Below are 15,800 nucleotides of genomic sequence, written 5' to 3' on the forward strand. Positions count from 1 at the left end.
AGAGTGAGGAGAGGGCAATAAACATTTGATTGTTGTTTAATATAAAAGTTATATCATATGTTAGAAAATAAGTGCTGAAGTAGTACTAACCTGTTACCTAATGTTAATACTATCCTCTTATTTTCTCTTTCAATTTATAGTTCCAATGACAGGATTCACACAGAGAGCAACCATTGATCCAGAGCTGAATGAAATACATGTCTTATCTGGACTCAGCAAAGACAAGGAAAAGAGGGAAGAGAATGTCAGAAATTCATTCTGGATTTATGATATTGTAAGAAATAGTTGGTAAGTAGCTCTTGTCTGTGTTGAAATCCCTGTGTAACATTTCTTTGAGGTTGAGGTTGTTGGTTTATTCAGAAGAGGGAAGTAGAAGGCTTACCTTAGTTTGTGATGTCATATACTTTAATATCAATGTTAGGGATTGGAAGAGTCAGTGTTGGTGCCTGTGTTTACAGTGATGTCCAACAATGGATTTTACTTTTGAATTTTTCAGTTAGTAGATATCTCCTGGTCTGAGCGTCAAGAGAATTATATTTTAGTCTAGCTTTTGCTACCATGTAGATGTGTAAGCTGGAGAATGATGTATTTTTAATGTTCCCAGGCCTTTCTTAGTTTTTATGAAATGAAGCAGTTTGACTAGAGCAAGATCACGGGAAGGGGAGTATTATTATTTAGCGTATTCAAACCTAGGACCCTTTTGTCACAGAGCACCTCGCAGAACTGCTGTACATTTTTGTTTGAAAAACACTGACCCAGAGGACCCAGCTCTAATGTTCTGTAGTACTACCTAAGTGAATATTCCCCAGAACAGAGGAACTTCTGAGAACCTCCCTTCAGTAATGGAGGGTGATGCTCAGCAACTAAGGGATTTGTTATCTTCTAAGTAGGACATTTATTTATAGTAAGAATGAAAGCAATCTGTTGTGAGTTTTTATTGTGAATAGATAAATATGATATTATCTCTTTCAACCTTTGGTTTAAGCCTGTTCTTAAATGAGATTTTGATGGACATTAAAGAACTTCAGAACTCAGTTCTAACAAATTCGGATTATTTTATATGAGAGTGACCAGAACTTTCAGATTTGATGTGAACAAATTTATAAATTTTTGTTGGTAATTAGACATTGCATTAATTTGCTTGCTACAATTACATTAACCTTATGTGTACTGCTAATTTTCTAGGATAGAATGCCTTAAAAGCAATGTCTTGCAGGTCTTGTGTCTATAAGAATGATCAAGCTGCAAAGGATAATCCAAGTAAAAGTCTTCAGGAGGAAGAACCATGTCCAAGATTTGCCCATCAGCTTGTATATGATGAATTACACAAGGTATCCTAACTACATTGACCGGTAAACTTTCTATGACGTCTAATCAGAAAGAATCTCAAAATAACTGTTGCTGATTATTTTCGGTAGATCTGAATAAAAATAACCAACATTTACTAGAATATGTAGCACAGATATCACTTCTCCCTGAAATTCCTTAAAAGAATAAACATTTTTGCATAATCCATAATTCCTGGCACACTTCTTATAAAAATGGCCAGTGCCTGTTGCTTCTTAGGTGCATAGATCTGATATATAGTGTGGCCTATTGTTTCTATAATATGAATATTCAAGTAGAAGATACACAGTTTTCAGCACTTGTATACCTTTTTCCATGATATGAAAAGATATATATAACTTCCTGATTTTAGATATTCCCGTTGTGTAAGAAATCTTTATTTTTCCTATGATTGACATATCTATTCCATCAGCCTTGTGAAAATAGTTCTGAATTCTGAAGTTTTAGTGTCACGAAGTGTTTAGTGTGGTTACTTTAGGTATTTCTCCCTTAAACTTTACATATAGTTTAATGATTGGGCTTAGATTATATAGTAAATTACTGACAGAACCGTATTCTTTCTGTTAAATTCTCAATCATTTGAGATCTTTAGGTAAACGATACCATTCGAATAACTAAAACCCCTTTCTCTGAGAGTCTCCCAAAGTGAAGGTTAAATGAATTCCCATCTATAGGATAGAAATAGTATCTCTGTTGTATAACACTGCTGATTATAAATGTTTCAAAATATCAAAAAATGCTTTACCACTTTGAATACAGAATATTACAAAACATTTAATAGTGTCATTATGCCATTATTGCATTCCTTTTACATTTCTTATGTGGTATTGTCGGGGGAGTGTGTAATTTCTTCAGTTCTGTCTTGCCACAGCAAAAATTGAAGTGGCAGACCAGTGTTACAGCTTGGTTACAGCTCAGTTTTATTTGGCAAGCAAGGGAAAATACATCCTCTAGGAGGGAGTGAGGGTGGACCAACCCAAAAGAAGCACGGGGCTCAATTTTGACTCCTCTTTTTATATGATTTTTCTCCTCCCCCTAAGCCTGCCCTGTGTAAATTGGGCTAGCCAGGAGGGCTGTTTGCTTCACCTGAGGTTCTCACGCCAGTTCTTAGAACTTCCTTTGTTCTATTTTTATGGGCTTTTTCCTTTCTTTGTCTTTTAGCCACTACTATATTGGACTCCTGTTTCCTATTCTAACTATCTAACAGTATTAATTATATGATAGAATAATATTTTTAAAGTTATTTCACAAATCATACATCTCATTTAATATTCAACATTAAGGTTAATATTCAGTTATATTCATCTTGAAACATATTCAACAAAAGTAAGATGCTAAAATTTTTAAAACTTTCTAGTTATTGTTGACCTTCAGTGATTCAACTTGTGTGTCAGTTTTTTTAAAAGATTTTTTATTACGATTGACACTTGATTAACTTGATAATCTCCATTATTTGTTGCCTAAGCAAACTCTGTATCTTAGAATAGCTTCTTACTACCATTGCTTTATTTTTATGTCTTCCATTTTCAGTGTAACTGTGGTAATACAACTTATTTTATTATGAAATGTAATTTAAGGAAGTAATCACAGTACTTTAAAGTAAAATGGAAACTTGAGAAAAATCAGAGGAAGCCTTTGGTAGACATGCAGGAATGTTTTAGTTTTTTTGTATGAGTAAAGCTGCTGAACAAGTTACTTGTTATACACTACTACCAAAATGAAGAAATTTTACTACGACTTTCCTTAGTATGCATGCATTTAAAAACAATCTGGTTTGCTTTATTTATTATAGGTTCATTATTTATTTGGTGGGAATCCAGGAAAATCATGCTCCCCAAAGATGAGATTAGATGACTTCTGGTCACTGAAATTGTGTAGGCCTTCAAAGGATTACTTACTGCGGCATTGCAAGTACCTCATAAGAAAACACAGGTATAAAAATAATTCACTAAAAACTTTTATTTAGCATTATCAGCTATTGTTGGTATTACCTAAGCTTTGGAGATGTGACTTTATCTTTGGAAATTTAGTGACACGACAGTGTAAATATTGTGAAGATCATGACTTTTGTAAATGCCCTGTTACTCTCCTTATTTTTGTCTTTATTTTTCAAAGAAAGGTACAAAGTGAAGATAGATCTTGATGCTAAAAGTTATTAAAGATAAGCAAGGATATATTGCAAATGTCAAAATAATGGAAAAAGTTTCTATGAACATGCTGAACTTACCTTCAAGTAACTCAAGGCCTAACCCACTACAAATTATATCATTTCTAGAATTATTGGCATTTGACTGACCTATTGTTGATTCTCTTAACAGTGAATATGATGATATAGTTGACTTAATAATCTCTTTATGCTTTGATGTTTCAGAATACAATTTAAAATATTATAGTTTTGCATCATTACTTTTGCAATATAATTGCAAAATCATGTAATCAAACATTTTCATATATATCTCCTCAGTCTTGTTTGCTTTTTAGCCTTAGCAAATGATAAGCTACTGAAAAATGTAGAAAAATACACCTATTCCTTTGGTTCCTAATAGTGTTAGAGTGTAATTAAAATTTACAGTTTGAAGGGAGAGACAGCTTTTAATGATGATAATAGATACCATTTATGAACAATTTTTGTATGCTAAATCCTGCATGTTATTTGCACAATAAATCAGTGGAGAAGTTACTGTAACAGTTATTCTTTTTGTAAAAGAAGAAATGGAGCCATTTTAAGTGGATTGTGTAACTCATCTAAGGTCATTCAGTAGTCAGTGACAGCAGTATTTGATCCTGAGTATTCTGACTCCAGAGTTTTTACCACTTTACCACCACCACCACTTCCACTTCATACACATATGTATACACACAGACATGCATACGTATGTGTATTTATATATTTATTATATAATTATGTATTCTAGTTTATTAATATATAAAAAAAAATTAAAACCTCTGTATAGGTATAAAGGAGAAGGCAATGGCACCCCACTCCAGTACTCTTGCCTGGAAAATCCCATGGGCAGAGGAGCCTGGTAGGCTGCAGTCCATGGGGTCGCTAAGAGTTGGATATGACTGAGCAACTTCACTTTCACTTTTCACTTTCATGCATTGGAGAAAGAAATGGCAACCCACTCCAGTGTTCTTGCCTGGAGAATCCCAGGGATGGGGGAGCCTGGTGGGTTGCTGTCTGTGGGGTCGCACAGAGTCGGACACGACTGAAGTGACTTAGCAGTAGCAGTATAGGTATAAAATAGATTTTTATTCCTTTATCATATCATGTTTACCTGTTATTTCTTACTCTGCTTTCACAAGTTGTGCTTAAGAAACAAATTGATAAGAGAAACGAGTTGCTTCTGTTGCTTTGTCATTACTATGAATAAGTAAGAGTATTTCCTATAGAATCTATAGGAGAAGGATGCTGAATTGTCACATTGGCTGGATAGCAAGAGATAAATTCTGTCTGACTAGCAACATTTAAGCTTAAAGTACCTTCCAGTCCAATTCCAGTTCAGTTGCTCAATCATGTCTGACTCTGCGACACCATGAATCTCAGTACGCCAGGCCTCCCTGTCCATCACCAACTTCCGGAGTTCACTCAGACTCAACGTCCATCGAGTCGGTGATGCCATCCAGCCATCTCATCCTCTGTCGTCCCCTTCTCCTCCCACCCCCAATCCCTCCCAGCATCAGGTCTTTTCCAATGAGTCTACTCTTCGCATGAGGTGGCCAAAGTACTGGAGTTTCAGCATTAGCATCATTCCTCCCAAAGAAATCCCAGGGCTGATCTCCTTCAGAATGGACTGGTTGGATCTCCTTGCAGTCCAAGGGACTCTCAAGAGTCTTCTCCAACACCACAGTTCAAAAGCATCAATTCTTTGGCGCTCAGCTTTCTTCACAGTCCAACTCTCACATCCATACATGACCACTGGAAAAACCATAGCCTTGATTAGACGGACCTTTGTTGGCAAAGTAATGTCTCTGCTTTTGAATATGCTCTCTAGGTTGGTCATAACTTTCCTTCCAAGGAGTAAGCGTCTTTTAATTTCATGGCTGCAGTCACCATCTGCAGTGATTTTGGAGCCCCCCAAAATAAAGTCTGACACTGTTTCCACTGTTTCCCCATCTATTTCCCATGAAGTGATGGGACCGGATGCCATGATCTTTGTTTTCTGAATGTTGAGCTTTAAGCCAACTTTTTCACTCTCCTCTTTCACTTTCACCAAGAGGCTCTTTAGTTCCTCTTCACTTTCTGCCATAAGGGTGGTGTCATCTGCATATCTGAGGTTATTGATATTCCTCCTGGCAATCTTGATTCCACCTTGTGTTTCTTCCAGCCCAGCGTTTCTCAGGATGTACTCTGCATAGAAGTTAAATAAGCAGGGTGACAATATACAGCCTTGATGTACTCCTTTTCCTATTTGGAACCAGTCTGTTGTTCCATGTCCAGTTCTAACTGTTGCTTCCTGACCTGCATATAGGTTTCTCAAGAGGCAGGTCAGGTGGTCTGGTATTCCCATCTCTTGAAGAATTTTCCACAGTTTATTGTGATCCACACAGTCACAGGCTTTGGCATAGTCAATAAAGCAGAAATAGATGTTTTTCTGGAACTCTCTTGCTTTTTCCATGATCCAGCGGATGTTGGCAATTTGATCTCTGGTTCCTCTGCCTTTTCTAAAACCAGCTTGAACATCTGGAAATTCACGGTTCGCGTATTGCTGAAGCCTGGCTTGGAGAATTTTGAGCATTCCTTTACTAGCATGTGAGATGAGTGCAGTTGTGTGGTAGTTTGAGCATTCTTTGGCATTGCCTTTCTTTGGGATTGGAATGAAAACTGACCTTTTCCAGTCCTGTGGCCACTGCTGAGTTTTCCAAATTTGCTGGCATATTGAGTGCAGCACTTTAACAGCATCATCTTTCAGGATTTGGAATAGCTCAACTGGAATTCCATCACCTCCACTAGCTTTGTTTCTAGTGATTCTTTCTAAGCCCACTTGACTTCACATTCCAGGATGTCTGGCTCTAGGTCAGTGATCACACCATCATGATTATATGGGTCATGAAGATCTTTTTTGTACAGTTCTTCTGTGTATTCTTCCCACCTCTTCTTGATATCTTCTGCTTCTGTTAGGTCCATACCATTTCTGTCCTTTATTGAGCCCATCTGTGCATAAAATGTTCCCTTGGTATCTCTAATTTTCTTGAAGAGATCTCTAGTCTTTCCCATTCTCTTGTTTTCCTCTATTTCTTTGCATTGATCGCTGAGGAAAGCTTTCTTATTCTCTTCTTGCTATTCTTTGGAACTCTGCATTCAGATGCTTATATCTTTCCTTTTCCCCTTTGCTTTTCGCTTCGCTTCTTTTCACAGCTATTTGTAAGGCCTCCCCAGACAGCCATTTTGCTTTTTTGCATTTCTTTTCCATGGGGATGGTCTTGATCCCTGTCTCCTGTACAGTGTCACGAACCTCTATCCATAGTTCATCAGGCACTCTACCTATCAGATCTAGTCCCTTAAATCTATTTCTCACTTCCACTGTATAATCATAAGGGATTTGATTTAGGTCATACCTGAATGGTCTAGTGGTTTTCCCTGCTTTCTTCAATTTAAGTCTGAATTTGGCAACAACGAGTTCATGATCTGAGCCACAGTCAGCTCCCGGTCTCGTTTTTGCTGACTGTATAGAGCTTCTCCATCTTTGGCTGCAAAGAATATAATCAATCTGATTTTGGTGTTGACCATCTGGTGATGTCCATGTGTAGAGTCTTCTCTTGTGTTGTTGGAAGAGGGTGTTTGCTATGACCAGTGCATTTTCTTGGCAAAACTCTATTAGTCTTTGCCCTGCTTCATTCCGTATTCCAAGGCCAAATTTACCTGTTAGTCCAGGTGTTTCTTGACTTCATTCTTTTGCATTCCAGTCCCCTATAATGAAAAGGACATCTTTTTTGGGTGTTAGTTCTAAAAGGTCTTACATTAGTAAATATAAATTTACTTACATTAGTAAATATAAATATAATGGCTACATTCATACATAGTAGAACATACAGTGTTCTACTCGGTGTCATTTACATAACTAGTCTCCTTTTGTAGAATATTTAGATTATTTCCAACTTATTTGCAATTACAAATAACAGAAATAACAGTGTAGTTAATGTTATTATATAAGTCTGTATGCTCCTCTGTGGCTTCTCTGGTTGCTCAGATGGTGAAGAATCAACCTGCTATCCAGGAGACCTGGGTTCGATCCCTGGATTGAGATGATCCTTTGGAGAAGGAAATGGCAACACACTCCAGTATTCTTGCCTGGAGAATCTCATGGGCAGAGGAGTCTGGCAGGCTACAGTCCATGGGGTCACAGAGAGTCGGACATGACTGAGTGACTAAGCATGCATGTATGCACCCCTATCCAAAATTTCTATAGGATAGAGGCAGAATTGATGAAGTATAAGTTGCCCTTCAGAAAAATTAATTTTCATTCCTTCTAGAAATAAGTAGAATTATTCATTTCCACACAGCCAACTCATCTTAAGAAATATTATTTTTGATCTTTGGCAGTTTTTCTCCTTTAAAAATCTATCAGTGGGCAGGCAAAATGACAATTTATGGGAATCTGAAATACTGTGAAACATTATGGCATCTTTTAAGTTTTAGATACAAAGCATCATTGTTAGTGACTTGTGCTAGTAAATGCACAAAGTGAGGCATGAAAGTGAATAAGGAAAATAATAATCAGTAACAAATTATTAAATTTTTAATTATATGATGAAAGACTAGCAAATCTTGTGAGTGTGATTCATGAAATAAAGTGACTGAAGTTGAAAGACAGTTTTGTGTGATTGAGCAAATAATAAGCCTTTGAAATTTGTTACTATTTAGTTAAAATATAAATTTTAGTTAAAATACAAATTTGGAGGGAGAGAAGTGTGTTGACTGCCAAGAATGTGTCTTTGTTCTTAATGGTGCCACATGATACAGAAAATAAAGTGCCACTCTTCTGTAACATTCAAGTTTCCAAACATGATTGGGGGATAGAAAGGGGCAAAAGAAAACCGTTTTTGATAGTATTAGTCCCTTGTTCCTTTAGGTAGAGGGCACTATTATTGGCTGAAATATAATTCTAGATGGCAAAGGTAAGTCCAGTAATAAGTTTTAGCAGGCTAACCAAAAAAGCTTAGAAAATACACAACTTCCAGGAAAATGGATTCTTTTGCTGGATTTATTTAATAGAACCATAGATATGTGTTGATTAAGTTATCAGGTTACAAAGGATAAAGACATACTTAGAGTTTCTCACTGGAAAAGAATGAGTATATCCAGAGAATTAAAGTGCTTTCTTAGCATTTGAACAGAGAGGCCTAATAAAGAATTGTTTAAGATACTGAGACAATTCTGATTAGCTAGAAGCTACAGTAACTTTCCTTGTAATTGAGCCTTTCTATTTCTGCTTTTCTGTCTGGTTTTCTTGTTCTGCTTCCTGACTCTGTCTTCTCTTACAACTTTGGTAGGTAGCTAGGTAGGACGGGAGAGAAGGATAGAAGGGAAAGAATCTGCCATTTCATGTCTTCTACCTACTGCCTTCTGTGGTTTGTGTTTTTGTGTTCTTGTGTATCTCTCATTCAGATTCTCTAAGAGATTATCTTAGAGAAAGTTCCCTGGAGAGTGTATCCTGGAAAGATTTTGCCAGACCGCTATAAATGGCTCAGCAAGCTCAAGATGACTGCTTTTGGTTCAGGTGCCAAAACTAATTCATTGTGGACAGGATGGTAGAGTAACATGACTAAAACTCTCATCTGAGGGTTGTAAGGCTGACTGACAATCAGGGTACTATCTGGTACAGGAAAACTGTAATATTTTGCCAGTCTTTGCCCCTCCTTGCAGGTACCCTTTCACTGAGGTTAGTTCTAAACACAGGAAATTGTTGATGCCATCAGCTGAACATAGTCATGAAAGGCTCATTACTATTTTCCTTTTCCAAATGAAATGTAATATCTTTTCTTTCCTTTTGTATAATACTTTGAAAAGCATACCAATTTTTTGGAAATAAATCCATATATAATTCTATTACAAAAGGAATTATCATTATTTAAATAAATATATAGTCGAAGCAGACTTTTTTAATTTAGGAGAACTCATTGTTTCCTTTCTGCTTTGGAATCAGAGAAACTTGAGTTTAATTCTATTTCTGCTGCTTACTAGGTTTTAGCATGGCCAAATTCATTTACTGGGCAACAGTTCTTCATCTCTTCTGCTTTTTAAATGATCATCAACTTGTCATTATAGGGGTTATATGAGCATAAATGAAATGATATATATAAGATGCTTGATACAGTGTCTAGCACAAATAATTGATAAATGGTTGGTACAGTTGTTTTTGTTATTACTGACTGAGATGTGGAAGTAGTCTCATTAAAAATATATAATCATTAAAAGAAACTATAGTCATTTTGGTTTCTGAAGTATCTGTTAAACACCTCCAGTGGAAAGTATGTGACACAAATCTAGGAAAGTATTTTTATTTTATCCCTACTTATTTTTTTATGAAACACATTTGACTGTTTTGTAGTTCTGTTATAAAAAATTTTTGATATATCTACTGTGTAAGTAGTTGACTTGATCCTAGCTTATAGTTTTAAGAAGAGGGTAGTGAGTAAGTGAAGTTGCTCAGTCGTGTCTGACTCTTTGCAACCCCATGGAATGTAGCCTACCAGGCTCCTCCATCCATGGGATTTTCCAGGCAAGAATACTGGAGTGGGTTGCTATTTCCTTCTCCAGGAGATCTTCCCGACCCAGGGATTGAACCCGGGTCTCCTGCATTGTAGGCAGACACTTTACTGTCTGAGCCACCAGGGAAGTCCCTAAGAATAGGGTAGGAAATGTTCTTATCTAGTCTCTAGCACCACAGCCTGGCGTTACCATTGTTTCCAGAGGCTCCACATGTACACTGTTTATATAAGTGGCAGTATTCTTACTTCTGGATTCTTAAACACAGATTTTTTGATATCCACAATATCTCCTCAGATACAGAGTATCACTCCAGATTTGAAAGACATTTCTGATGCTTTTTCATAACTCTAAAGCAATTACTATTTTTGTTTGCATTTTCTAGGTTTGAAGAAAAGGCCCAAATGGATCCCCTTAGTGCTCTGAAATATTTACAAAATGATCTTTATATAACTGTGGATCATTCAGACCCAGAAGAGACTAAAGAGGTAAAGGTGATAATAAACTTTAGAAATTGAACTTTTTAAAAAAAGTTTCTAACTTACATTTGTTGACTTTGTTCTTGAGTGTTTAAAGGGAAGTGAGGAATATATGATAACACTAAATATCTTAAAAATGGTATGGAGCAGATGAAATAGAAATCGAATAGACATATTTCTATTTAATAATGTAAGATTCAAGTCAGAAACCTGTGATCCATTCAGAAAAGAATTCTCAGGTATGAAGTTGTAACTTAGACATTAGTGTTTGTATTGGGAAGGAAATAGAAAATTTTACTTCTACCGTAGTTCTGTGCTTCTTTTACTTAAGGGTTATGTAATGTTCAATATAAACTTTTTCTGTTGGTACTCCAAAATTCCTTAAAAGAAGCAGGAAAACTCTCCTTTAGTATGAGAAGAGAGTGAAGAGAGGTTGGTAGGAATAGCATCTCTGCTGGCTTGATCCTGCTTATATGGATGTTGTAGCACTGCAGTTTTGCCGTAGGCCTCCAGCTTTGTTCATCAGTAGCCCCTAGGCTTGAGAAATTAGTAACAGATCATCACGTTTTGGTTTTCTCTTTTGATACATAACATGGGACGGAAGCAACTGTTTGTAAGAATATTCTTAGGGTGTATCTGCTTATCCCCACTGTGTGAATACACCTGCCATGAGTTTCATGGTCTTACTAACGTTTGTTCCTGCTACCTTCTAAGACTCCTTTTGTCACTTCTTCCTTTCACCAGCTATTCTTGTTCGTGCTTCATCTAACAACATCTGAACTGCAGTCCATTTACCTTCACTCTCAGAATTGGTGATTATACGTGGTTCCATTCCTCTATTTCCCTGTTAGCTTTTGCAGTGCTTTGGCTTTGTAATAGCAACATCATACAGCGTTTTTCTCTGTTCAGCATTGACACAGATTTCAGATTTAATGTTGAATAACTTTCAGGCCCCAGGTTCATTGTACTTTCAAACAGAAGAGCCTGCATGTTCTTGGCACCAAAACAAACAAATATTCTTTCATAGTTGCCTACGATGAAAATAAGCCCCAGTTTTCTTACTCAGTATTGGTTATAGCCGTTCAGTAGGTGGAGGATCAGCAAAACATAATTTAAAACCCCCTGAAGAAAGATCATGGCATCTACTCCCAACACTTCATGGCAAGCAGAAGGGGAAAAAGTGGAAGCAGTGACAGATTTTATTTTCGTGGGCTCCAAAGTCAGTGCAGTGACTGCAGCCGTGAAATTAAAAGCCTCTTGCTCCTTGGAAGAAAGCTATGGCCAACCTAGCAGGGTATTAAAAAGCAGAGACATCACTTTGCCAGCAAAGGTCCATATAGTCAAAGCTATGGTTTTTCCCTAGTCATGTCCAGATATGAGAGTTGGACCATAAAGAAGGCTGAGTGCTGAAGAAATTATACTTTCGAATTGTGGTGTTGGAGAAGACTCTTGAGAGTCCCTTAGATTGCATGGAGATCAAACCAGTCAATCCTAAGGGAAGTCAACCTGGAATATTCATTGGAAGGACTGATACTGAATCTGCAGCTCCAATAATTTGACCACCTGATGTAAAGAGGCAACTTATTGGAAAATCCCCTAATGCTTGGAGAGATTGAAGGCAAAAGGAGAAGAGGGAGGCAGAGGATGAGATGGTTAGATAGCATCACTGACTCAATGGACTTGAATTTGAGCAAACTCTGGGAGATAGTGGAGGACAGGGAAGCCTGGTGTGCTGCAGTCTGTGAGGTTGCAAAGAGTCGGGCACAATTTAGCTACAACAACAATCATGATTTTGCCAAGTAGCAGAATATATTTAGATTAATCTGTTATGGATTATATTAATAAGCTGAAGATAGTTGTGAAAAATGCATTATTGTTCATTTTGTTAGACTTGTGTGTTCGAGAGATAAATGGATTTTCTTGTGTTTTCACCATAGTCTGTCTAAAATGGCTATAATCCGGGAACATTCATTTTTCTCTTATTTTTTAAAACCAAACCAAACCAAAACAAAATACTATGAAGTAAATAATTTCAGCTGTGTGAGTTGCAAGTAGGCCAAAGAAAACAGACAGTTTGTTCTTAAAGCTAAGCTAATGGGAAAAACCAGGACAGGGAGGTATCTCAAGTTCAAATAGTCATATTAAGAATTTTGATGGTGAGTTTCTCTTTTCCTGAAGACTATCAAATTATGATTTTGTATGCCACAGACTTCCATTCTGTTTCTTAAAAGCTTAGAGTTGTTGAGTAGAAGTTAGGAAAAAGTGATGTTATTCTTGTTATTCATGTATGTGTCAGCATCCGAATCACTTTAGAAACTTTTCAAAACAATACCCACACTCGAGGATTCTTCTCTGTCTGCTCTTTTATAATGGAAAACTGAAAACACATCTAAAACATTGAGAATTGCTGATCTGTAAGTTTATTATTTTGTTTAAAAATGTGTGGCCAGATTTTGTTTGGGGAAAGAAGTCCCTGGTGACAGCTCCAGTATGTATATGTACTTACAGTATTTGTTAGTGGGGCATATAGATCTTCGCTTTTCCTTGTAAGAAATCATTCCCCTTATTGAAAAAGGCCTATACTGCTGTTTATTTTTTGTAGTAGCTTGGTTTTGTTTTCTGTGTACGTTTTACAAAATGTTAAATGATTTTATCAGCAATTGGCTTCCCTGATAGCTCAGTTGGTAAAGAATACTCCTGCAGCGCAGGAGACCCCAGTTCGATTCCTGGGTTGGGAAGATCCACTGGAGAAGGAAGGGATAGGCTACCCACTCCAGTATTCTTGGGCTTCCCTGGTGGCTCAGCTGGTAAAGAATCCACCTGCAATGCAGGAGACCTGGGTTCAATTCCTGGGTTGGGAAGATCTCCTGGAGAGAGGAAAGGCTACCCACTCCAGTATTCTGGGCTAGAGAATTCCATGGACTGTATACTCCATGGGGTCGCAAAGAGTTGGACATGACTGAGTGACTTTCACTTTCAAAAATGATTTTTAGATTTTTCTCCCCCTTTTTTGGATCATCATTGTGCCTGTTAGTGGGGAACTGCTGGTAGACTGTCAACTATGTACCAAATAATGGTCCTTTGCTTTCTTCAGTCTCCAGAACGTGGATTCTAAATTGGTGATGAGATTATAATAATGTTTATGAAAATTACATTATTTTTTCTAGAAAAGGGCCAAGAAAAGGTTGCCTAAAACTGATTCTACCAATTTTAGAGAGAGTTCTATAATAAAGAAGGAATGAGAAAAACAAGTTTTCAGGCAGTTTTGCACATTTTGTATTAATTATCTTTCTACTGAACTTTTGAAGTACTGGTGTCATTTATTTAACAGATGTGTAGAGTCTCTACAATATGCAAGGCATAAGAGAGACACCAATGAACCAAACAAGATACTTGCCCAGGAGATACTTACAAGCTAGTGGGGAGGAGCAATAAACATATTAAATAAACAAATATGGTGCATTAGAATTTGATAAGGATTATAGGAAAGTTAAACAATTAAAAATATAAAGGGTAAGAATTGGACAGTTGCAGCTATTAAATAGAGTAATCATAGTAGACCACATTTAGAAATCAGATGTGCACAGAAAGTTGAAGAATTATGAGGGAGTGATCTAAGTAGATAATTTGGGGAAGGTAATTCCTAGCAAAAGGAGGGCTAGAACAAAGACCTTAGGATGAGAGTATTTGGCTTTGTTTAGAACATCAAGGAGACATCCTTTGTGGCTGGAATAGAGAGGTAAGGAGACAGAGTAATTAGAGGTGAGGTCAGAGAGGTAAGAGCAGCTATTGGCAGAACAGATTATAAATAACTTTGTAAGTCATTGTTAGAACTTTGGTTTTTACTCTGAATAGGGAGCCAGATCAGGGTATTGTGCATGCAGAGGAGTGATATAATCTGCTTTATGTGTTAATTAGGTCGCACTGATTACTGTATTGAAAATAGACTAAAAAGGAACACAGATGGAGGCAAAGAGAGCTCTGAGGGAGGTGTATAAATCTAAGCAAGGGGGATTAGATTGCTCAGACCAAAATAGTAGTGATAGAAATGATGAGTAAAACAGCTTTGATTCTCAATATATTTTAAAGGTTGAACCAACGAAATTTTATGATTGGATGTAGGGTTGAAAGAAATGACTCTAGAGTATTGAGCCTGAAAAACTAAAGGATGGAGTTACTGTCAGATGAAATGAGAAGGTGGAGACTTCTGACTGGAATTGGGAGTTTAATTTTTCATGTGTTCAGTTTGGGATGCCTATGAAATAGCCTACTTGAGATGTTGAAGTGATAGTTGGATATTCAAGTCTGGAGTTGCAGGGAGAGGTCTGACTTTATTCAGATTGTATACTACTACTTGGTACCTGTTAAAACTCTAGGCCAGTACATATCAGTGCTACTTATTTAATTGAATAGTGAAAATAACAGTTTTCTCCCCCGCTCCCATCTACATAGTGCCTATGAAGTTTATCTTTGAAGTTAGAAAAGAGGAACAAATTAATCCCAAATAAGTATTTAGACTATAGGAAATTAGTAAAATGGGAAATAATAAAAAATGTAAAAAGTGAAAGGTTGGTTCTTTGAAAAAGTAACTAAAATTAGTCAATCTCTAGCAAAACTTATCAAGAAAAGAAAAAATGAAAACACAGATTATCAACATCACAGATGAAAAGGGGAAATCATTACAAGCCTCTCTACAATAAAAGTATATTACAGAAATATTATAAACAACTTGTCAACAAATTCAACAACTTGATGAACAAATTTCTTTAAAGATACAACTTACAAAAACAAGAAGAATTATAAAATCTTAAGGAACTCCTCTATCAATTAGAGGTTGAATTTGTAATTGAAAACTTTCCAAAAGAGGAAATCCTAGGGCTAGATGGTTATATCAGTAAATTCTATCAACACTTTAAGGAAGAAAAAATGCCAGTTTGGTATAGATTCTTAGATATCAGAAGAAGACAAAACAGTTTCTAAATCCAATGCACGATGGCCAAGAGGGGGTTTATGCTAGAGTACAAGGTTGTTTTAACTTTTAAAAATCTGTCACTGTATTTCACCACATTGGCAGAATGAAAGAGAAAAACCATACATCATCTCCATAAGTGAATAAAGCATCTGACAGAATGCAAAACCCATTCATTATAAAAATTCTTAACAAACTGGGAATAAAAAAAATATCATAAGTCTCATAAAGGGCATCTATGAAAAATATACAGCTAGTGCCATGCTTCATTATAAAACGTTAAACCCTTTCCGTT

The 15,800-nt window shown here is 36.5% G+C and overlaps 1 protein-coding gene across 7 annotated transcripts in view; it reads left to right on the forward strand.

Annotated features, from left to right (window-relative positions):
• The window catches only part of MKLN1 (muskelin 1), a 381,880-nt gene that overhangs the window by 354,720 nt on the left and 11,360 nt on the right, over positions 1-15,800 (forward strand). For all 7 annotated transcript variants that reach the window (XM_055590941.1, XM_055590940.1, XM_055590944.1 and 4 more), the window contains 4 exons: positions 141-288; positions 1,217-1,331; positions 3,140-3,279; positions 10,443-10,545. In XM_055590941.1, coding sequence (XP_055446916.1) covers positions 141-288; positions 1,217-1,331; positions 3,140-3,279; positions 10,443-10,545 — 506 coding nt within the window. The remainder of the gene's footprint in view (positions 1-140; positions 289-1,216; positions 1,332-3,139; positions 3,280-10,442; positions 10,546-15,800) is intronic.

Source organism: Bubalus kerabau, chromosome 8 (genome assembly GCF_029407905.1).
Source record: "Bubalus kerabau isolate K-KA32 ecotype Philippines breed swamp buffalo chromosome 8, PCC_UOA_SB_1v2, whole genome shotgun sequence".
NCBI classification, from domain to species: domain Eukaryota; kingdom Metazoa; phylum Chordata; class Mammalia; order Artiodactyla; family Bovidae; genus Bubalus; species Bubalus kerabau.